Source organism: Chiloscyllium plagiosum, chromosome 36, assembly GCF_004010195.1.
Source record: "Chiloscyllium plagiosum isolate BGI_BamShark_2017 chromosome 36, ASM401019v2, whole genome shotgun sequence".
Classification (NCBI taxonomy): Eukaryota; Metazoa; Chordata; class Chondrichthyes; order Orectolobiformes; family Hemiscylliidae; genus Chiloscyllium; species Chiloscyllium plagiosum.
The window spans coordinates 32589219-32613486 of record NC_057745.1 but is presented as its reverse complement, the minus strand read 5'-3'; the positions used below and the strand labels follow the sequence as shown (position 1 = coordinate 32613486).

Genomic DNA, 24268 nt, shown 5'->3' with positions numbered 1-24268 from the left:
TGATGTTTAGATTGATTCTAATCTAAAAAGTGAGATAACAGAGTTTTACATAAATTCATGCAGTTTTTGAGCTCAGAGTTCTACATGAATGCTACACTTCTCCAGCTTCCACCCAAAACATATTAAAACAGCCATTCCCTATGGACAAGCCCTACGCATACACCGGATCTTCTCAGATGAGGAGGAACGTGAACGGACACCTGGAAGTACTCAAGGATGCCCTCACAAGAAAGGGGTACGATGCTCAACTCATCGACCGGCAGTTCCGACGTGCCACAGCAAGGAACCGTAATGACCTCCTCAGGAGACAGACACGTGCTGCAGCCGACAGGGTACCCTTCGTTGTTCAGTACTTCCCAGGAGCTGAAAAATTACGCCATGTTCTTCGTGACCTGCAACACATTATCAATGAGGATGAGCACCTCACCAAGACCTTCCCCATGCCTTCACTACGTGCCTTTAAACAACCACCAAACCTCAAACAGATCATTGATCGTAGCAAACTGCCCTGCTCTCTGGACAACTCCATACAACCCAGTCACGGTGGACGCTGCAAAACGTGTCAGCTTGTGGACATAGATACCACTATTACGCGTGGGAACACCTCCCACCTTGTACATGGCAGGTACACGTGACTCAGCCAATGTTGTCTATCTTATACGTTGCAGGCAAGGATGCCCGGAGCTGAAAATGTGTTGCTGGAAAAGCGCAGCAGGTCAGGCAGCATCCAAGGAGTAGGAGAATCGACGTTTCGGGCATAAGCCCTTCTTCAGGAAGGCATGGTACATTGGGGAAACCGAACAAAGGCTATGACAATGGATGAATGGGCACCGCACAACAATCAACAGACAGGAGGGTTCCCTCCCAGTTGGGGAACACTTCAGTGGTCCAGGACATTAAGCCTCGGACCTTCGGGTGACCATTCTTCAAGGTGGACTTCGGGACAGGCAGCTGAGAAAAGTGGCCAAGCAGAGGCTGATAGCTAAGTTCCGTACCCAGAGGGAGGGCCTCAACTGGGACCTTGGGTTCATGTCACATTACAGGTGATCACCATTGCACTACACACACACAGATATTCCTACACACACACACTCTCACATACACACGGACACAGGTACACACAGATGCGCACACAGACACCCACACACACCCTTATGTGAGGGCATCCCTGAGTACTTCCAGGTGTCCGTCACATGCACACATATATTTTGTGGGGTGAATTTGTACTTGCAGAGTTACATTGTACTTTACTCAAAAACTGCATGCAGTCATGTAGAACTCTGAGCTCAAAAACTGCATGAATTTATGTAAGACTCTGTTATCTCACTTTTTAAATTAGAATCAATCTAAACATCATGGCATAGACAGAGAACACAAGGGGCCAACACCTTCAACATATTGTCTAGCTATCACCATTGTTAACAGCTAACCCGAGAATGCAACTTTTAAAAAAGGTTTTGTGATTTACACATGAAAGAAGTGAAACTATCACTTATTCTGACAGATGAAAGGCTTAACAGTCAATCAATTTTTCAATGTATAATTTCAGTTACATTACACTGTAAATTTTTGCTATAAATTCTGTTACGATCGAGCCCTCCACAATCACCTGATGAAGGAGCGTCGCTCCGAAAGCTAGTGTGCTTCCGATTAAACCTGTTGGACTATAACCTGGTGTTGTGTGATTTTTAACTTTGTGCACCCCAGTCCAACACCGGCATCTCCAAATCAGAATTCCAATTAGTCAGTGTGTCTAAGCCCAAACAGGGCTTAGTGATCATACTGTACTGTAATATAACCATTTAAGACCTGAAGTGAACTGTGTTGTAGAATTTTCAGCATATTTATTACAGCAAGATTTTTCTATGAAAGACAAAAATCTCTTGAAAGATCACATCCGACCTTAGAGGCAAGATTTGGCCATTTTAATGATTGGAGCTCTGTACTCCAGCCAGCCCAGCAAATTACATGCACCAATTGCTGAGTGAACAAAATCAGTGCTAATTGTGCATAGTATGGTTGGAAAGAGACAAATATCTTTCCATTTAGATAAACATGAACACACTACTTACTGGACTAAATTATTCCAACCACAAAAAATGCATGATCAATACTCATTCTTTCGTGAATTGTTTAGGCATATGACATATAACTTGATTGTGCAATTATATGAGGTATTTACTCTACATAATCTGTTTTGATTAAATGTAATGAATGTAAATAGGGCCCATTTCATTAAAGTGAAAAGCTATAATGAATGACTGACATCAGTTTTCAATGGAAAAACCTGTTGAAATACTGCTTATGTAAATTGACACTTAGTACTGTTGTATTTATGTTTTCTGGATTTCTATATAAGGAAACTATGGTTAAATGTATCTACCAAAACATTAGGGAAAAATTTCACAATTGCTTTCTCAGCTTTCTAAGCCTCTTCCTTTTTTCTAGTGTATGCTCACATATGTTTTGCATTAAAGTATGTCCTTACACAGAATAAATGATCTGTATTAGTGTACTCATGGGTAAAACATACTTGACAATAAATACCTACATGATTTAGAGAGAGAACAATCCTATGGTAATGACATTTTACCAGATGTCAGCTTCTTTCCTCCGTGAACTTTTCAGATCAATAAGTGTGATAGCTACTTGATGTGAAGACAAGGTATGTGAGCTTGATGAGCAATTCAGCATATGATGGTGTACTGTGCAAGGCCGTGCCACCAGCACAATCTGGCTCCATTCATTAATCAAATATTCAGGAAAGATGGGAGAGGGGAAGTGGTAGAATACTTAATGAAGTAATTTTAACAAGAAAACTCTCATACCAGTTCAAACAAGGTTTGAACTTCAGTACTGGGTTCAGTTTGACAATTGATGTTCGATCAAAATATAATTCTTAATACAATAGATATCTCATGCCTTCTGTTTGATATCAGTAATAAAGCAGGAGCAATATGGCAATAATAAGATAGGTTCAATAACCTAAATTATTACCATCAAGGTTGCAAAATTTTTTTTCTAAGGAGTACATGACTTCAACCAATTTTGTAAAATTCGTAGTAAGTATCACAACCTTATTTACATACAAAAATGAACATTCCGATTCCTGGCTCTTTAATGGTACATGAAAAGAACCAATGTATGGAATATTTTCATGCTAAACTCATTTAACAATTTATATAAATATACGTATGACCCATTTCCAGCACAATTGCCAAAGTGGGTGTTACATAAAAAGTTACTTCTAACTAAAGATTCACAATTATAGAAAATAAAAACTCACTCTCGACTGGAGGACAATACACATCAATTTCCCTATATTGATGTACTCACTATGTAATGTATCCTTTCTCAGCCAGACCCATGTCTATTGTAGCTTTATGTAATATTATTCAAGCAACTAATTCGACTTCTGTGAAGACTAGGATTTGAAATTAATTTTGGAGCAGATCTGAATGAATACTAAATTAGGTATTTAGCATATCAGATTGGAAGGCCTTCACGTTGCTTCTACATTGGAACAATTTAGAAATACGTCTCTAGTGTAGAAAAAATCTCAAAGTCACACTCAACCTTTTAAAGATCCTGCTCAAAAGCACTATGCTTTTTCCCAATCATTTCATTTTTTTCCTTACTGTGGTAATGAAAGCAAAACATTTTTCAAGACCTCTGATCTCCACTTTATTGAAACAGATTGATACCTCTGTCATAAGCAGGCATGATGATGCCACAAGCTGTCAGAATTCCAATGACTAAGTTCCCTCCCTTCCTTCCTTCCTTCCTTGCAAAAGAGTCACAATCAGGTCAGCTTGGGCAATGTTTGGTGGAGGAACCTCAGCTGCGCTAAGATGTGTCACACAGGACTTAGCAAAACCAAAAATACATTGCTACCTGCACTAATCCCACTTTCCCACACTAGGCCCTAGCCTGAAGGTACTTCAGGTGCTCATTCAAGTACTTTTTAAAAGTTGAGGTTTCCCACCTCAAATACCCTGCCAGCAGTCTATTCCTTACCCCAACCACCCTCTGGGTTAAAACAATTTTCCTCAAATTCCCTGTAAACCTCTTGCCTTTCATTTGAAATTATGCCTCTTCCTTATTGACTCTTGTTATTAACAAAATCAGAAACTGATATAAAAACTCAGCAGGTCGGGCAGCATCTGTGAAAAGAAAGCAAAGTTAGTGTTTCCAGGCCAGTGACCCTAGAAGTTGTGAAGAAGAGTCACTGGACCCAAAATATTAAATCTGCCCTCTCTCCATAAATCTGAGTTGTTCCAGAAATTTCTGATTTCCAGCATCTACAGTTCTTTGGTTTCTTGTTGTCGTTAATTTCAGTTACTTTCATAAATTGGTGATTGTTAACCAGTGTGAATCTGAATTTAGCTAGCCCAGTGTGTTCCAATTATGACCCTGTTCTCAGCTGAGGTTGGTATTCTGACTAAGGCAGGCATTCAGGGCACTAAAAATATGCAGAATATAAATCAAGAAATAACGGCATAAGAAATTGCAATAAATATCGGTGGTATTAATCGTCAGTTAAATTGGGCAAATCAAAATGACAAAGGTAGCCTTGAGGCCAAGTTTATAGAAATTATTCATGATAGTTTCTTAAGACAATCATTGTGAAATCAACCAGGAAGAAAGGATATTTTAGACGTGGATTTGCAATATTAAGGTTTAATTGTTTATCCCATGGTAAGGAGTCCTCTAGAGAACACTGACCATAACATGCATTTCCAGTTTGAGGTTGAGAAGTTTGGGTCTGAAATAAGTTTCTTAATCTTAAAGAATAGTATTGCAAAGGTATGGAGACAGGGTGGCTAATGTGGAAAGGGAAAAATAGATTAAAAAATAAGGCGATAGAGAAGCAATTACAGACAAAAAAAACTGCAGATGCTGAAATCCAAAATAGACAGGCAGGAGGCTGGAAGACCACAACAAGCCAGGCAGCATCAGGAGGTGGAAAAGTCGACGCTTCAGGTGTAACCCTTCTTCAGGACTGGGGGTGGGTATGGGGCAAACTGCAGATAAAGGGAGTGGCGGGAGCAGTGTGGTGAAGTGGAGATAGGTGAGGACAGGCAGAGGGTACGACCTGTTTAGTCAATGGGAGGAAGGGAAGGGAGGTAGAGGGTCTGGGAAGAGAGTCGATGGATAGGATGGGAGGTTATTTGAAATTGGAGAACTCAATGTTGAGTCCTCTGGGCTGTAGGCTGCCCAGGCGGAAGATGAGGTGTTGTTCCTCTAATTTGCGGTGTGGTTTGCTGTGGCAATGAAGGAGCCCAAGGATGTTCTTGTCAGAAAGGGAGTGGTTAGGGGAATTAAATTGGCCAGTGAGTAGGAGGTCCGGTCGGCCCCTGCGGCCCAGCTGAAATGCCTAACGTACCATTCCCTAAGTTTACATTTGGTCTCCCCAATGTAGAGAAGATCACATTGGGAACACCTGATGTAGTAAACTAGGTTGGATGATAGGCAGGTAAACCTCTGTCTCACCCGGAAGGATTGTTTGGGGCCCTGGATGGAGGTGAGGGTGTGGTGTGCCATCAGTTTTGCATCTTTTCGGATGCAGGGGAAGCTACTTGGCAGTCGGGGGGGGAGTTGGTAGGGAGAGTGGCTCAAACCAAGAACTGTAAAAAGGAAGGGTTCTTGCGGAAGGCAGAGAGAGGTGGGAAGGGAACGATGTTCTTGGTGATGGGATCTGGTTGGAGTTGGTGGAAGTATTTAAGGATGATGCATTGAATGCGGAGACTGGTGGGGTAGTAGGTGAGGACAAGGGGGTGTCTTTATTGCATTAGGAGGTGTGGTTTAGAATAGTGGAACAGGGAATGGAAATGGTGCAGTGGAGGATAGAGAAGCAGTGGCAGGCTTGTAAAGTAATATTTCAGAACCCCCAGCTAAGGAGTTTTCCATTCAGAATTCTGAATTTAAAAAAACTGTGGAAAGATGAACCATCCAAATATAATTGAAGAAGTTGAGGATGGTATCAAATTAAAGGGCTTACAATGTCACAATAAGAGAGATAGTAAAATATAAGAGTAAGCTAACAAGAAATATAAAACAAGCAGGAAAGCTTCTACAATCAGATAAAAAAAAGAAGATACTAAACTGAATATTGCTCCCTCAAATTTGGGACTGGAGAATTAATTTTCAAAAGGCAGAAAGTTTATTCGACTTAATTGAGGATGTAACTAGCTGGATGGAAAAAGACCAGTATGTAGAGTATTTGGTTTCCAAAATGAATCAATAAGGTACCACATAAAGAGTTACCATGGAAGATAAGTGTTAAGTTTAATCTGTTAGCATGTATAAAGCAGTTGCTAACTAACAGGAATAAATGAGCGATTTTCAGGTTGGCAGAGTGGAACTAGCAGGGTGCCACAGGGATCAGTCTGGGGCCTCAGCTGTTTGCAGTATTTATTAGTGACTTGATTGAAGGGATGCATTGTAGCCTAATTTGCTGACGACAGAATTGGGTGGGAAAGCTAGTTAATTAGAAAAACGTAAAGTGTTTGCAAAGAGCATATGAATTGCTTAAGAGAGAGCAAAAGTTTTGCAGATGGACTGTAAGGTGAGACAATATGAGATTATCTACTATGTAGGAAGAATAGAAAATTGAAGTATTATTTAATAGAGAGAGACCACAGAATGCTATAGTTAACAAGGAATTGGATACCCTTATTCATAAATCACAAAAAGGTAGCATGTGTACGGCAAGGAATGAGGCAGGCAGATAACATTTTGGCCTCTATTGCAAAAGTTTGCTGTATAAAAGTCGGCAAGTTTTTCTGCAAACGTGCTTGTTGTTGGTGAGACATCATTTAAAGTACAACATCCAGTTATGGTCTCCTTTTTATAAGGAGGGATGTATTTGCATTGGAGGCAGTTCAGACCAGATTCACTAATCTGACTTCTGGGATGAAGGGGTTATCTTATGAGGAAAGATTGAGCAAATGAGAGGTCACCATTTCAGATGGAGCTGAGCAGTTGTTGTAAGATTGAAGACTGAGTTAGATAGAATTTTGCTCTAAAAATCGGTCAAGAATTATTAGGACCCAGAATGGTAGGTAGGAAAATGGAGTTAGCGCATGTTCAAATTAGTTGTGATTTTATTGAGTGTCAGAGCGGGCTCAAGGGCTGAAAGGCTCCTGCTTTTATTTCTCCTGTCTTCAGTTCAGTACCTGTGTATTGGTGAAGGGTGGTGAAAATACAATACAAGAGGTATGAAAAGGCTTGTAGCCAAAAGGAACTGGAAAATTAAAACACCTGTATGGGTTTCATTCATAAAAAGAGGTAAATTGTAAGCTATGAAAATATTGGACAAAGAACTAGTTTAGAGCATATTAGCTGTCTAAAGGAATACACAAAAAGAAAAATGATACTATCTGGTACCTTACCATTGATAAATTAACAACGTGTGAAGAGGACTTAATACCTGAAACAGTTTGTCCAACAAAAATAATAATAAGTTTATGAAAAATATGCTTGTTAAAAATGGGATTGAAAATTCTTATGTTGTAATGTTAATGATCTTATTTAGGTTATTTTAAATAATGTAAATTGATATTAAAATTAGAACACGAGAATTCAATTCCAGTCGATGTTGGCATGTAGGTATCAGCCACGCATATTGTTTAGATATTATTAAGGAACTGCACTCTGATACGTACAATTCATATTATTTTCATCTTGTTGGTATTACATTATCCAGCTTTGCTAAGATTTCAAAGTATATTTATGTATTGAATGTCTGCTGTTTAGAGTGCAAGCTTTTTCTTAGACTTAAGGTAATTGCACATTAAAAATATCATTATCTCTTGCAGCAAGTAACCTCTCAGTCCAGTAAGGCTCAATCACCACCTTTTGCCATAGGATCAAGTCACACCTTCCCAGCAGACCCATCTACTTTCAGTCCCCTGTCCAGTCCTGTGTCTACATCTTCACCAGGAGGACCTTCTTATACCAGTCTGGCAAATCGATCCACTGGTTTTGGTAAGAATACCTAATTGTAACCAGCAAGATAATTCAGTCAGCGTCTTCCCAGATTAATAGATTATTGTGTTACATTAGTATGTGCTTAAGACATGTATTTAACATAAGTCAAATTTCAGCTGTACTTCTCTACAATTGTTCTTGGACCTTTGTGTAGGAGAGAGATGCTAAATATGCTATTCAGGCACAGAATTATTTTCTGTTCCTGATTACAAATAGCTGATAGACTGTGCTGTATAATTGCATGTGCTGAATCCGACTCCCATTTCCATTTTAGTCTTTAGTCATTTGCAGCTTGGTAATGAATTTTACCAAAGTCTTTTTCTCCTCATTGGAGTCCTTAATACTTCCTTGTTATATATTTGTACTATGTCAAGAGTTATGTTACCACTGTAGATTATTATTGCCAACGCAATGTAACAATTAGATGAGAACCAACTAAATCCCTGAGAGTCAAACAACATACTACAACAGATCAGGGCCGAATGGCCTACTCAGGTTTTCTCTGCTTCTGTGGTTCTTTAGGTGAAAGGGATTAAAATATCAGGAGAGAAAGCAGGAACAGGGTGCGGAGTTGGACCATCAGTTGTGATCATATTGAATAGCAGAGCAGGTTTGAACGGCAAATAGCCTACTTCTGCTCCTGTTTTCTATATAGAACATATTTAACATACTTCTGTTAAGTGTGCCTAGAGATTTATCATAAAACAAAGGATGGCATTAAGATGTATAAGAAGATACGAGTCAATCTTTGTTTTTAAGGTGTCTTTTAAAGGGGGAAAGCAAGGTAGAGAGGAATGATGTAGAGGAAAGGTATTCCAAAGCTTGGCACCCAGCCACAAAGTGGAATGCTTTTTATGTTCCACACTCCTTTTCACCATCTGTGGCCAGTGTGATGGACCATTTCCTCACACTTTCTCAATGATGCATGCATCTTTTGTTGCTGTGTCTCCACTCTCTGCCACTTCACTGTAAAATGCGTTCCTTTACCCTGCTATTCTTAATTCCTCCTTCCTTTTTTTTAAAGTGAGGATACACTGGAAAATGGGTGGCAATGGGTTGAAGATGAATACTGCAATTGAATATAGATGGAAGTAAGGAAGCAAGAGTTGGTGATAGTCAGAATTGAGATTACAGAAGGGAGTTGAAAGAATTACTGCTTGTGCATTCTTGTTGTGAAGTCAAAAATCAAGAGTCAAACACACCTCACTGCAATCACAGGAGGAAAGAAGGAAGAAAAGAAATAAAAGAAACCTAATTCCACATTTATAGAACACTGCGTGACTCAAAAACTCAAAGGACACTTTACAACAAATGAAGTATAGTCAATTTTGTAATGTGAGAAGCCAATTTTTGTATGACAATGTCATAAACAGTAATCTGTTTTAGTGATGTTGATTGAATCACAGGTTTGTTACAGAGATGAGGAGACATTTCTTCACCCAAAGAGTTGTGAGCCTGTGGAATTCATTGCCTCAGGAAGTAATTGATGCCAAAACATTGAAATTGTATTCAATGGGCGACTAGATCTAGCACCTGGGGAGAAAGCATGATTATGCTATTGAGTTGGACAATCAGCCATGATCGTGATGAATGGCAGAACAGGCTCAGAGGGCCAAATGGCCTTGTCCTGCTCCTGCTCTTGTCTTCTATATTTCTATATTACAGTGCATTTGGTCCATCTTGTCAAGTACACAGGAGTAAAAATGTTTCAACTATATTAAACTCCATGAGACTGCACCTGGAGTATCATGCGCAGTTCTGGTCCCCTTGCCTGAGCAAATACATACTTGCTCTAAAATGAATGCACCAGAGATTCACTGGACCAACTGCTGGGATTGTGGATCTATCCTATGCAAACAAATTGAGGAGACTGGGCTTATATTCTGTCTGGAGCAAGATTTACCTACTTTTAAGCCTGTCAGTCCACTCAAAATCTCCTCTCTCTCTGTATGCTAATTTCTTTAATTGTATCACAGACCTTCTCTCTGATTTCTAAACCCAGATTGTTCCCCTCCTTAGTGTACGCTGACCCAAAGTATTCATTTAGAACTCTACCTACATCCTCTCATTCCATACACGCATTACCAATGTGGTCCTGAATGGGCCCTACTCTTTCCCTTGTTATACTTTAACACTTAATATACCGATAAAAGATCTGAGAAATTTGCTTGAATTTACTTGCAAGTATCCTTTCATATCCTCCTCTATCTCTCCAAATCGAACTTTTAAGTTCCCTTTTGCACATTCTGTATTCCTCGAGCGCTTCTGCCATTTTGACCCCTGCCATATGCCTTCCTTTTTCTCTCAATCCACTGCTGTATGTCCCTCTATACAGGGCTCACAGGATTTGATAGCCCCACCCTTTGTCTTTATTGGAACATATTGGCCCTGTACTCTCCATATTTACTTCTTGATTTAATCCCACTGTTCTGAGACAGATTTACCTGAAAGTTGCTGCTCCCTCTCCACTCTGGCTAAATCATCTTTGATTTTAGATCTACCCTTACCCTTTCCCATAATAATCTTGAATCTTCTTTGTGGAGAAAGTAAGACTACAGATGTTGGAGATCAGAGTTGAAGAGTGTGGTGCTGGAAAAGCACAGCCGGTCAGGCAGCATCCGAGAAGCAGGAGAGTCGACGTTTCGAGCATAAGCCCTTCATCAGGAATGAGGCTACACTGGATTACTAAAACGTTTATTATTATAATAAGGTTATTTTGTTCATGCTGAAGATCAGAGGAAGCATAATAAAATTGCTGGGCACCTCTTGTTAAATATGACTGCGTAGCATTGAATAGATGTCAGCTGTCCATTGAGCTGAGAGCATAAGCCCTTCATCAGTTTTATTCTTCATGAAGGGCTGATGCTCGAAACGTCGACTCTCCTGCTCCTCGGATGCTGCCTGAATGGCTGTGCTTTTCCAGCACCACACTCTTCGACTGTGATCTCCAACATCTGTAGTCTTACTTTCTCCACAAAGAAGATTCAAGATTATTATGGAAAAGGGTTAGGCTGGGTCTAAAATCAAAGATGATTTAGCCAGAGTGGAGAGGGAGCAGCAACTTTCAGGTAAATCTGTCTCAGAACAGTGGGATTAAATCAAGAAGGAAATATGGAGAGTACAGGGCCAATATGTTCCAATAAAGACAAAAGGTGGGGCTATCAAATCCTGTGAGCCCTGTATAGAGGGATGTACAGCAATGGATTGAGAGAAAAAGGAAGGGGTCAAAATGGCAGAAGCCCTAGAACTTGAATCTTCTTTGTGCCAAGAGAGAACAACACCAACTTTCTCAACCTAATGTTGATGCTATATTTCCTCATCACTAAGACTACTCTTGCAAATCTTTACTTCACCCACTCAAGGAGCATCACATCCTTCCTAAAATGTCATGACCAGAATTGGATCCTTGTTATTTCCTTCCATTACCATGAAGGTCCTGCCTTCTCAACCTTACCCCTTTCCTGAGACATGGAGTCTCTCAGGTTAAACCTACCACCTTGCTCTAATGAGAGAGCAGCGCTATGGTCCTCTGGTACCGTGGCAACTTTACCTTTACCAGAGTTTTGTAAAGTTTCAGTGAACCATCCCTGATCTTATACACAAGTATTAAGTACTGAAGCTCAAGATTCCCAGCTGCAGTGCTAACTACTGGTAGTACCCTATTGCTTTCAAAATCTATACACGTGATGTCTCTGTCCATGCATATGTTTTAGATCTGTGCCATGATGTATATAATGTCTCGCTCTATTTTTTCAGCCATGAGTGCATCACCTCACGCTTCTCCGAATTAAATCTCATCTGCCATTCTTCTGCCTATTCTGTTAGTCTACCTGTGGTTCCTTACAGTCAACTGGTAATAAGCTCACTGTTTACCCTACTTCCAAGATTGGTATCAACAGCAAATTTTGAAATTTTACTCTGAATTACAATATCCAAGTGATTTGCATCAATCAAAAATGTTGTGACCCTACCACTGACTCTTGAAGCATACCGCTGTCTGCCATAATTCAATCTGGTAAAATCGTTATTTATCATGACTCATTGTTTTCTGCCCTTACGCCAATGTTTTATCCAATCTGGCATTGATCCTCCGGTTCCACAGCCCTCAATTTGTTAACTAGTTCCAAAGAATATAGTCTCAATTTTCAATTTTAACTCCCAAACCTATATATTGCAACCTCCTTGAAATAAAGGTTGACGCTTTATAAACTTCTTTGAAGCCTGTTTGCTAGCTTTTGGAGATTTCTGTATGCTTCTCTGATCCTACTCAGTTCCTGTTTTCTCACTGCTGCCTTATTTTTCTTGGGTCCTGAGTAGATGATGTTACACTTTCCAAACATTGAATTCCATCTGCCACAGTTTTGGCTGCACCTAGACTATTAATATCATTTTACAACTTTTTTCTCCAATCTGAACTACTTGTTGTGCCAGCTAACTCAGTGGATATGTAGCCCTCTATACTTCTTTTAAACCACTTATATAAAGTTCAGTCAGTTGGATCCAGGTGAACATGTGCCACTGATCTTTTCATTTACAGCTAAATACATATGACTCTCTGAGCTACAGAGGCAGATTATTAAAACATTTATTAAAATGTTGTTTTGTTCATGCTGAAGATCAGAGGAAGCGAGCTTTGAGAAGATTTGTAGCTCAGGTTGATGTTCTGGATGTGGGTTTGCTCACTGAGGTGGAAGGTTCATTTCCAGATGTTTCGTCACCCTACGAGGTAACATCTTCAGTGGGCCTCCAAGCGAAGCACTGCTGATAATTCCTGTTTTCTGTTTATATGTTTGGGTTTCTTTGGGTTGCAAAGAAGGATGCATGATAAAATTGCTGAGCACCTCTTGTTAAATAGGACTGTGTAGCATTGAGTAGAAGTCAGCTGTTCATTGAGCTGAGAGCATTGAGGTTGACTACCATCAGTCATATTACAATAACACAATAGGTTTACTATTCATTTATTTAGATGAAAATACATTTGAACAATTTTGAGTAGCAAACGGAACAACGTACAAGATGCTAAGTACAAAGACAACATGGTTGACTGATCCTGCTCTGCTCTTGTAACAGGATTGACTGGTATAGCACCTTTTAACATTATAAATTAGTAACTCTTCAAACTTCTATTTGGTGTCTTCACAATCCACCCCAGCCCCACCCCTCCCCCCACCCCATGAGACAGCACGCAATGTTTTCCATTGGCTTATTCAAAGGGACAGTTGAAGGTGAAGAGAAATACAGAAAGGGGGTTCAGGAAAATAATTTACTTTGATAGGTTCTGCTGAAGGACACCATTCAGCTAATTTTATTTAGTCCTTGCAGAATACCAACCCTGTGGGTCTTCCCATTTCAGCATTGTGTTTCCTAAATGAATGTAGTATCCTGACCTCAATCACTCTGGCTGCCAACCCTTTCCAGTGATTTAATCCTCTCCATGTAATCAAATATTTCCTGTGCATGCATAAATTGATGTCTCTGACCTGAGTCTTATTACTCTACTGCAAAGGTTTCGTGACACATCTACCATTCTTTGTCATGAAGAACACTAGCTTATCAAGTCCTCTCTCTAACAATGATGCTCAAACCTGGTCTGTTCCGTACCGACTTAGAGTCCATTATAGCAAGAGGATTAAATCTGGATGCTACCTGGACCAGATGCTAAACATCAGAATAAACCCTGGGAATTTTAACTAAACCAAATTCAAAATACTATCCTATTCACCTTGATCATTGTTGTCTCAAGCTGTTAAATATATTAAAATGCACAAAATTGTTCCTGGGCCATAACTTTTCAGCAAATTTGTTTATAATTTGGCTGATGGATTTGTGTATCTAACCTTACAGGTTGATAGTAAAGGAGCAGACAAAGCAATGGCAAATAGAATTAAATTTGGATCATTGTGAGGTCATCAATTTGGTTATAAGGAGAGGATAGATCAGAGTGTATTCTGAATGCTGAGAAACCAAGCAGTTTGCAGTAACAAAGAGATTTGGAAGTCCATCTGCTCAAGGGAAATTAGGGATGAGCAATAAATGAGTTTTCCACAACAGTCATATCCCATGAGCAAATATAAAAAAAATTAGCCCAGATTTTCCACTGGCTCAACTGTCGGTATTACAGCATAGAGGGATGTTGTACATCAGGACCCTGCAGAATCTCCATTGTAATACTCTTCAAAGGAATTGCCTGGGAAATTGAGCATTTCGCTTAGTAATTCCACTATTCCTGGAACCTTTCGAAAGTCTCCATTTAAATTGGATACTTCAGCTGATCCCAGTGAACTTAGATAAAATAGTTACTTAGGAAAACTTTTAGAGAATTAAAATTGCATAGTGTAACTCCTGACTAACAATTACACTGACCTGATACTAACCTCACACACGCATACCCCCCTCCCCTGCCCAGTCCTGACCCAGCGTGCCAAGGGATCCAACCTTACTTCTGACCCACTAGTTCTGACCCGACCAGACACCCCCATTCCCAACCCCCAAAATTCTGGGACAGTCTTTTTCCCCTGCTAGTTCCAACCTGAACTCTTTGACCTCAGATGTGACCTGACACCTCCTTTGCCTCCACTGGATCCTTCCTAGTCGGCATCGCCTTACCCATCATACCCATCAAGTACCTTACCCTCCCAGCATTCTAACATCCCAATTATCTGATGTACCTAGGATTTGAGAACAGCTGTCAAAGTGTCTGTCAGGACCTTTATAATTCAGAGTATGGCAGCTGACTGCAGTGAAAAGGGGGCCTTCCTCTGACAGTTGTGTTGTAAGAGAACATCAGAATGGAAGTATGGCTCCACATTTATGATGGTGTCCTGAGTTGAATATCCTGCCAGAAGTTTGGAGCTACCCGCTTTTGTTAAGGATGTGAGTACAATTATAACATTTAAAAGATGTTTGGAGAGGTAAATGAATAAGAAGGGTTTGGAGGAATATGGGTCAGGAGCAGGCAGGTGGGACAAACTTAATTTAGGATTATGTTTGGTGTGGATTGCTTGGATGGAAGGATGTGTTTCCATGCTAAATGACTCTATAAGAAGGGGCTAAGTGGCAAACTGCATGAGGTTGCCAGGAAACCCAGCCCAGTAATAGCTGTGCATGTGGTCAAAGACAATCAAATTGGCTGATGGAACTGCTTGTTATCTTCTAAAGGAGCAGAAACCCAAAGAGATAGCAATTGTGCTTAAGCTAAATGAAACATTAGTCAAGTCACTTCTGGAGTTTGGGTTCAGTTTTGGTCACTAAGGCTCAAGTAGGATACACAGAGGGGGTATTGGGCAAATTCACCAGAACAATAATGGTGTTCAGTTATGAGGGCAGCTTTCATAAGTATGGCTTATGTTGCTGCAGATTAGAAAGTTGAGATGTGGCCTAATCAGTGCACATAAAATGATAAGAGTTCAGTAGGGTGGATACAAAAACCTGTTAACTCTGATAAGAGAATCCAAAATAGAGTGAAATTAAAGAAAGGCCAATCGTGAAGGAAATCAGGGATTTTCTTTCACTCAAATCGTCGTGAAAATCTGGAACTTGGTCTTCCTCTCCTCAGATAAAATATCTGTCCTTGGGGAATCTAAAACTCCAGACGTGTATCTTCTTTATTTTCATGGATAGGATGTTTGGTGTTCTAGATTACCAGTCAAATGACATAACCAGTACATCACTGCCTCCTATAGATTTACCACAATACTGTATATTGTAATACCAATTACAATCCAGTGATAAGGCTAGTAATCCAGAAGCTGAGGTTAATGCTCTGTGGACCCGGTTTCAAATCCTACATGGTAGGTGATGAAATTTAACTTCAGTTAATAAGCCTGGAATAAGAAGGTAGTCTCAATGACAATCATTAAACCACCACTGATTGTTATAAAATCCTGCCTGATTCACTAATGTCCTTTAGGGAAGGAAATCTCCTACCCAGATGTGACTCCAGATCTAAAACATTTAGCTGAATTTTTAACTGACCTCTGAAATAGTTAGATGAGCTATCTAAGGGCAATTAGGGATAGGTTAAAAAAAGCTGGCCTTGCCAGTGATACTTATATCCCATAACAGAGCGAAGGACCGAACTTACAATTAGACAGTAGTCTTCAATACTTACTTTAACTACATGTACCTAAAGACTGTTCTCTACCTTCTTCTTGCCTGCTTCATGGTCCCACATTTTGGCTGTTTCATTACGCAAGGTTTCTCAAACTAAACTAATCCTATTTGCCTGTGTTTGGCCCACATCCTTCTAAATTTTTCCTACTCAGGTACCCATCCAGATATCTTTTAAATGTGATAACTGCAATTTTCTCTGCAGCTCTGTGTGAAAAGGTGGCCCATCTGTGTGGAGTTTGCACGTTCTCCCCGTGTCTGCATGGGTTTCCTCCGGGTGCTCCGGTTTCCTCCCACAGTCCAAAGATGTGCAGGTCAGGTGAACTGGCCATGCTAAATTGCCCGTAGTGTTAGGTAAGGGGTAAATGTAGGGGTATGGGTGGGTTGCTCTTCGGCAGGTCAGTGTGGACTTGTTGGGCTGAAGGGTCTGTTTTCACACTGTAATGTAATCTAATCTAATCAGGTTCCTTTTAAATCTTCTGCCTCTCACCTTAAAATTAAGCCCTCTAGTTTTGAATACCCCTACCCTAGGGAAAAGACCTTTGCTATTCACTTTATCTATACCCCTCATGATTTTATAAACCTCTATAAAGTCATCCATCAAGTCATACTCTCCAGTGAAAGAAGTCCCAACCTATCCAGCCTCTCCTTAGAACTCATACCCTCCAGTTCTGCTAACATCCTTGTAAATCTGCTCTGCACTCTCGTCAATTTAATAATATTCTTCCTATCACTAAGTCACGCAAAAGCATTTGATCACAGTGTATGATGATGTGGAATCATGCATAAAATCTTTCACTTGGCAAATTACCAAACCAGGCTGTTTCATTGTATTCTTCCCAAAAACTTAAAGGTTCATCCCTTTCTCAGCTTTCATTTAGCTGCTTTTTTTATTTGCTATCAAGGAATTTTAAACTTCTAAGGGGGTTGAAGTAGCACAGGGATCTGGGTGTGTATGTGCTTAAATCATTGAAGGTGGCTGAATGGTTTTGTACGACTCTAAGACTCAATGACAGATTGAGAGAATGGCTAATAAAACATACAGTATCCTAGCCTTTATTAATAGAGGCAAAAGCAAAAGGTTTTCCTAAACTAGTAATAAAACACTGATTCAGCATCAACTACAGTATTGTTTCCAGTTCTGGGCACCATAGTTTCAGAGGTATGTGAAAGACATCAATCCAATGCTTAAAAGGTTGAGAGATTGCTTCCGACAATGAGGAACTTAATCTATGTAGATAAATCGGAGAAGTTTGCTTGTTTTCCTTGGAAAAGGGAAAGTTGAGATGAGATTTGGTCGAGGTGGTCAAATTCACAAGGGGTCTGGGCAAAGCATAGATAAGGAGAAACATGCTCTTTTTGGTGGAAGGATCAAGTTTGAGAGGGCACAGGCTTAAGACGATATGTAAAAGAAACAATAGTAAATTGAAGAAAAGATTTTTCGCAGTGAGTGGTTAGGATCTGGAATGCACCGCCAAAGAGGGAATTGGTTCAGTATTTAAAAGGAAGAATGTGCAAGGGTATGGAAGAAGGCCAGGGAGTGGCATGGGTGAATTGCTCCTTCGGAGAGTGAGCAGAGACATTATGGCCTGAATGGCCTCTTTCTGTGCTGCAGCCAATTGGGGATTGTGTCATGTTATGAATTGATCTCTGGGAGTTTAATCAATTCTAATTCTGCACATTACACAATATTGCAGCAATGTGTGGGCCCTAGAGAACAAGCATTCAACATCTGTCTTTTGTAAGTGTGATCGAGTGGACCTGAAAAGAGTTCGCAAATGTTCTCTCTTTTGTTCTTCACCACTCCATGCTGTTCACATTATATGTTGCAGAGTGAAACTATTGTTTTGGAGACCGATGGGAACACCTGTCATATCTCCTCAACCGCATGCCAAAAGCGATCTGCTCATGCTTCCCAGTTTGGCCAATCAAATGTTCTCAGGGAGAAGGTGAAAGCAACATGGAGGTTTGTGTATTCTAGAATCATACAACCTCTACAGTGTCGAAGAAGACCATTTAACTCATCGAGTCTGCATCGACCCTCTGAACAGCATTTCACCCAGACCCAGCATCCCCCACCGGTTCCTCCCTTGGTAACTCCCTTGTGCTTTTTCAGCCCACTGTTTTCCAACACAAGCAAATTTGACAGATACTTCAGACCAGAGTCAGGCTCTTGAGCCCCACTAGATGATGCTTAAAACAGGGTTGGCCACCATGGCAACAAGTTATCATTTCACAAGACAGAAACCTGCCAAAAAAAATCTAAAATTCAAGTTCCAATTCTGGTTGAATGTACATCTGAAGTAATTTAAGCAGAATAGCGTGTTACAAGTTCCTGCACAGACAATGACTGATCATAGGCTGTGTTGGATACAAACTGTGCAATGTATTGTCTAAAATATTAATTCATAATTTCATTGATAGGACATGTATATATTAATATTTTGAACTTTTTGCAAAGAACACTTTTTAAGGCAAAAGTCACTGGCTACAGCAACAGTGTTGCATTTGCAAAGAATAAGCTGTTTAGATGGAGACAGCCTTTCAAAGGGCTTTCACATGATCTAGTTTGTCAGTGTTTTAGAAAATGATTTTAAGCATGGACAATCAGAGAGAACGTGCCACAGACTTAGCCCACTCTCTCTTCCTCTGAGGTTATCTTGTCTAAGAGTTGAAAATGCATTGGAAGGTCTTGACACCAAAGTGGCAAGTTTTCAAAATTATCTGAATTTGCACCTCAGTCTCCAGTAAAAAAAATTTAACCAGCCTTAACTGATCCAGGAAGAAACTCCAGTACCAAAGGCTTCCCAAGACTTTGGCTGCAGACCTAATTGAACAATTCGTGAATAATGAAGCAACTAAAATATGAAACCACAAACTGTGACTAAATCTTTTCTTAATTTACTGTTACTTCCATACTGCAGAGTTGTATTTTATTCAGTCTTGGAGGCGATTATGTATGTGTTATTTTTCAAGAAGGGTAATTAGATATTTTTGCATATTTGAAATGATTTGGATAAAGGATGTGGAAAAAAGATTTTAGATCTTGAAAATATTGAATTCAGTATTGAGTCCTAGAAGGCTACAGGCTCCCCAAGCAGAAAACAAGACACTGTTATTCTAGCTTGCACCAAGCCTTGCTGGAGAACTGCAACAAACCTAAGACCTAAATGTTGGCCTTACAGTAGTGAGCAGGCACCTGGAAGCTTGGGGTCATTCTTGCAGATAAAATGTAGGTATTCTGTAAAGCGGTCGCCAGTCTAAGTAGTTTTTATAGTATAGTCATTGTTTGTTGAAATGTAGGAAAAAGACTGGAAAATTACGCAGTGTAATGGACAATGTAATAATGATCTGTTTTTCACTTGTTGGTTGAGGGATAAATATTTTTCAACTTTCTCTCAATGCCTGCTAAAATGTTGGCCCAGATTATATTATGTGGAGGTGCTGGTGTTAGACTGGGTTGGACAGGGTCAAAAATCATATGACACCACTTATGGCCCAACAGGTTTATTTGAAAACACAAGCTTTCAGAACCTCACTCCTCTTTCAGGTGCTAGTGAGAGAGGGAGACCTTAGACACAGAATTCATAAGTAAAAGATCAAAGGGTCATACAGCTAATGCAAATGAATTGAACACATCTAAAGTGGCTATTAAGACTTTAATCAGTTAGAATGGAGGTGCAGGTTTTGATTGATTAATATGCAAATCCCAGAATTATTTCAAGTCACTGGCCGTACATAACTTAAGGTTTTATCAGTATTGTATACTCAAAACTTTAGAATGAGGCTTGAATTCATTATTTATAAAGCAGTGTGAATCTGACACTTCCACAAAAAAGTCTCAATGCATTTCACGAAGGTCCAGAAAAACTCAACACTGAGGCAAAAACAGAGCTTAGATTAGAGTGGTGCTGGAAAAGCACAGCAGGTCAGGCAGCATCCGAGGAGCAGGAAAATCGATGTTTCGGGCAAAAGCCCTTAATCGGGAACTGTTAGTCAACGGAGAGATTTGGGTATGCCTTCCAAAGCACACTGAACTGGTTACTTAAGGTTACAATCATTTATCCTGTCGATTCTCCTGTTCCCTGGATACTGCCTGACCTGCTGCGCTTTTCCAGCAACACATTTTCAGCTCTGATCTCCAGCATCTGCAGACCTCACTTTCTCCTACAATCATTTATCCAAGAGCAAAAAGAAAAAGTAATGCATTCAAAGCAAAATTCAGTATTTGTTGGTTTGTCATGCTCAAAGAAAAGTATAGAGCAAGGTTGACGTAAGACGATATGGTCAGAGTAGAGCCGAGGATAGGATCAGGTAATGCTTGGTTCATAAAAGAAGCAAATCTGAGGGGCCAAATTATCTTTCTCATTTTCTACTTGATATTCTCATATCTCTTAATGGATTAGTAAAACATTTGTTTTAAAAAAAGTAATAGAATAAGTACAGCCTGGATCACATGGCAAAAATAGTCAGATTGAGCCATGTTTGAAAACTACCCTGACTCAACTGCCGTACAGTGAGTCCCTGATAAACAACTGTCTGACTTACAAACATTTGTACTTACAAGGCTGTAATCTTTAAAGATCCAATATGCAAACATTTCCTGTATTTATGAATTGCTTTATGTTGTCCTGCATTGTGTTCCTACTTTTGTACGAATTGACTTGCAAACAGACTCAAGAACAGAACCTGTTCACAACCCAGAGATTGCCTGTATATTTCTTTTTCACAAATATGTGCGACATCGTGTGCATCAGGTAGTTCTGATGAAACAAATTCAGGGGAAGCCTGTTTTCACATCACCAGCTGTCGTATCATAAGTTTAAAGGTGTAGTCTAAAATTTAATGAATGGATGAGTGTGTAGGTGGATGGATAGATGGATAGGGTGAGTGAGGTAGACAAATGGAGGGTTGGATAAGGCAGAAAGTGGGTAAATGGATAGTCAGGTCAGACAGTAATCAGGTTGGAGTATAGTTGAATGTTCGAGGAGGTAAATGGGTTGAGGAAGTAGTTAGGTTTGATTGGGAGGATAATTGGGTTTTGTTCAGGAGGGTAGACAGGTTTAGTTGGCCTGCAAGGTTGGTCAAGGTGGTAGTCAGAGGGTTGAAGGAGTAATTAGGGAGTTAGCTGTGGAGTTACCCAGATAATAGACTAGATTTTAACGTGTCAAAGTGTGTGGTACTGGAAAAGCACAGCCAGTCAGGCAGCATCCAAGGAGCAGGAGAATCAACATTTTGAGCATAAGCCCTTCGTCAGAGTGCTTGAAACATCAATTCCCCAGCTCCTTGGATGCTGCCTGACCGGCTGTGCTTTTCCAGCACCACACTCTTTGACTCTGATCTCCAGCATCTGCAGTCCTCACTTGCCCCTAGGTTTGAATGTATGTGATGTTTGCTGGAAACCACCCAGTTAAGTATCACGAGGCTGTCCAAAGTTTTCAAATCTAACTCCAAGTCGTAGACTTTAGCAGAAGGTCCTGGGGAGCAGAGAAATGGTCTTATAAGATGACATTTTTTCCACAATTCCAATATATGTCTGGACACCGTTAGATTTAGCCTAAGTTTAGGTACTGCTATAAAGTATAAGTTGACCCCCCCCCAAATCTAAAACTGAAATAATCAAAGAGAAGCACCTCGCCCTCTAATCTGTAAACAGCAACCTCTAATGCTTAAATAAAATAAATCCATATCACTCACTTTAAGATTAACAAGTAACAATTTATTTATCTAACTCTAACAGTGAACAAATTAACTAAACTATTAACAAACTGAATAAATCCTTTCTCGCTATTAACTATTCCTGACTGAAACAAGATTCTAAGGGTATGCTGTTCCAATAAATACATTCCCATTCATATAACAAAGATATAATTTAGTCTTTCAAAATTACATCTAGGTTATGTGTCTTCTGGAATGTTCTGGGCCTTCTCCGTCAAATCTTTTATCAGGAATGCCTTCTCTGTCATTGGTGCCATTGTTATTTAGATAGTGCCTTCTCTAAGACATAGATGAGGCTGTGAGAGCCAGTGATTCTCTCTTAAGAGCTGAGGACCGTTAGCTCTGGCAGATGGCAGCTGTCTCTGAGGTCCCTTCTTTTATACCCTTGATGACATATAAATATTTCTTACAATAGCATTGGTCCTATATTGTCAAAACCATCAGATTTAAATTTAATAGGTTTTGGTATCTTAAGTGCCTGGTTCAAATTGATTGGCTAAATTCAAAACTCTGTTGTCTTGGTAAAAACTGCTGCTTGGCCTGCCAACTGTATGGTCTTTCAATTCAAATGTTTCAGTTCAGGCTCTCTGTGTAATTGCAGGCTCTAAAGCTGCTACACATAGACATCAATTTTAAATCTGTAAGCACAGAAAAGGCCCCATCTTTTTAAAGGGGCCACACAATGCTTTCCCCATGTTACAATTTTACAAATACCGATTTCTAACTTCCTGACTCCCAATTTACAACTTTGCAACAGTACACTGTCATCTTCCTTTCTCCTTCATCTATTGTTTTTGGACAGAATATCATTCACAGTGGTGTTTTTGACTAAAAACTGAGGTTGCCTTGGTAATATTGATTAACTGTATGAATGGCCTTGAGATTGAAAAGCAGGGAATAAGTTCTTAAATCATTTTCAGTGGATGCATTCAAAAAGCTATAAATTTCTAAGTGCAAAATGACAGCACAAGTAAAATAACAATATATTATTGAAAGCCAGATATTAAGAACAAAGAACAAAGAAAATTAAGCACAGGAACAGGCCCTTCATCCCTCCAAGCCTGCGCTGATCTAGATCCTCTATCTAAACCTGCACCTATTTTCTAAGGATCTGTATCCCTTTGCTCCCTGCCCATTCATGTATCTGTCTAGATACATCTTAAATGACACAATCATGCCCGCCTCTACCACCTCCGCTGGCAATGCATTCCAGGCCCCCACCACCCTTTGCGTAAAGAACTTTCCATGCATATCTCCCACAAACATTTCCCATCTCACTTTGAACTCAAACTCGTGACCCCTAGTAATTGAATTCTGCTTATGGGGAAAAAAACCTCTTGCTATCTACCCTGTATATACGTGTCATGATTTTGTAGACCTCAATCAGGTTCCCCCCTCAACCTCTGTCTTTCTAATGAAAATAATCATAATCTATTTAACCTCTCTTCAAAGCTAGTGCCCTCTATACCAGGCAACATCCTGGTGAATCTCCTCTGTACTCTCTCCAAAGCATCAACATCCTTTTGGTAATGTGACAATCAGAACTGTACGCAGTATTCCAAATGCGGCCACAACAAAGTCCTATACAACTGTAACATGACCATATACAACGTAACTCTTGTACTCAATACCTTGTCCAAAGAGGGAAAGCATGCTGTATGCCTTCTTGACCACTTTACTGACCTGCATTGCCACTTTCAGGGAACAATGGATCTGAACACCCAAATCTCTCTGTACGTCAATTTTCCCCAAGGCTGTTCCATTTGCTGTATAGCTCGCTCTTGAATTGGATCTTTCAAATGCATCACCTCGCATTTGCCCTGATTGAACTCTATCTGCCTTTTTTTTTTAGAACATTAGAACATTACAGTGCAGTATAGGCCCTTCGGCCCTTGATGTTGCGCCGTCCTGTCTTACCAATCTGAAGCCCATCTAATCTACATTATTCCATGTACGTCCATATGCTTGTCCAATGACGACTTAAATGTACTTAAAGTTGGCAAATCTACTACCGCTGCAGGCAAAGCATTCCATACCCGTACTACTCTCTGAGTAAAGAAACTACCTCTGACATCTGTCCTATTATCTATCACCCCTCAATTTAAAGCTATGCCCCCTCGTGCTCGCCGTCACCATTCTTTGAAAAAGGCTCTCCCTGGCTCTCCCATTCCTGAAGAAGGGCTAATGCCCGAAACGTCGATTCTCCTGTTCCCTAGATGCTGCCTGACCTGCTGCGCTTTTCCAGCAACACATTTCCATCTCTCCCTGTCTACCCTATCTAACCCTCTGATTATCTTATATGTCTCTATTAAGTCACCTCTCAACCTTCTTCTCTCTAACAAAAACAGCCTCAAATCCCTCAGCATTTCCTAGTAAGACCTTCCCTCCATACTAGGCAACATCCTAGTAAATCTCCTCTGCACCCTTTCCAAAGATTCCACATCCTTCT

At 40.0% G+C, this 24268-nt stretch overlaps 1 protein-coding gene across 5 annotated transcripts in view; it reads left to right on the top strand.

Annotated features, from left to right (window-relative positions):
* Positions 1-24268, top strand: part of arnt2 (aryl-hydrocarbon receptor nuclear translocator 2) — a 462386-nt gene that overhangs the window by 389391 nt on the left and 48727 nt on the right. For all 5 annotated transcript variants that reach the window (XM_043677623.1, XM_043677621.1, XM_043677622.1 and 2 more), the window contains one exon: positions 7821-7989. In XM_043677623.1, the coding sequence (XP_043533558.1) occupies positions 7821-7989 (169 nt within the window). The remainder of the gene's footprint in view (positions 1-7820; positions 7990-24268) is intronic.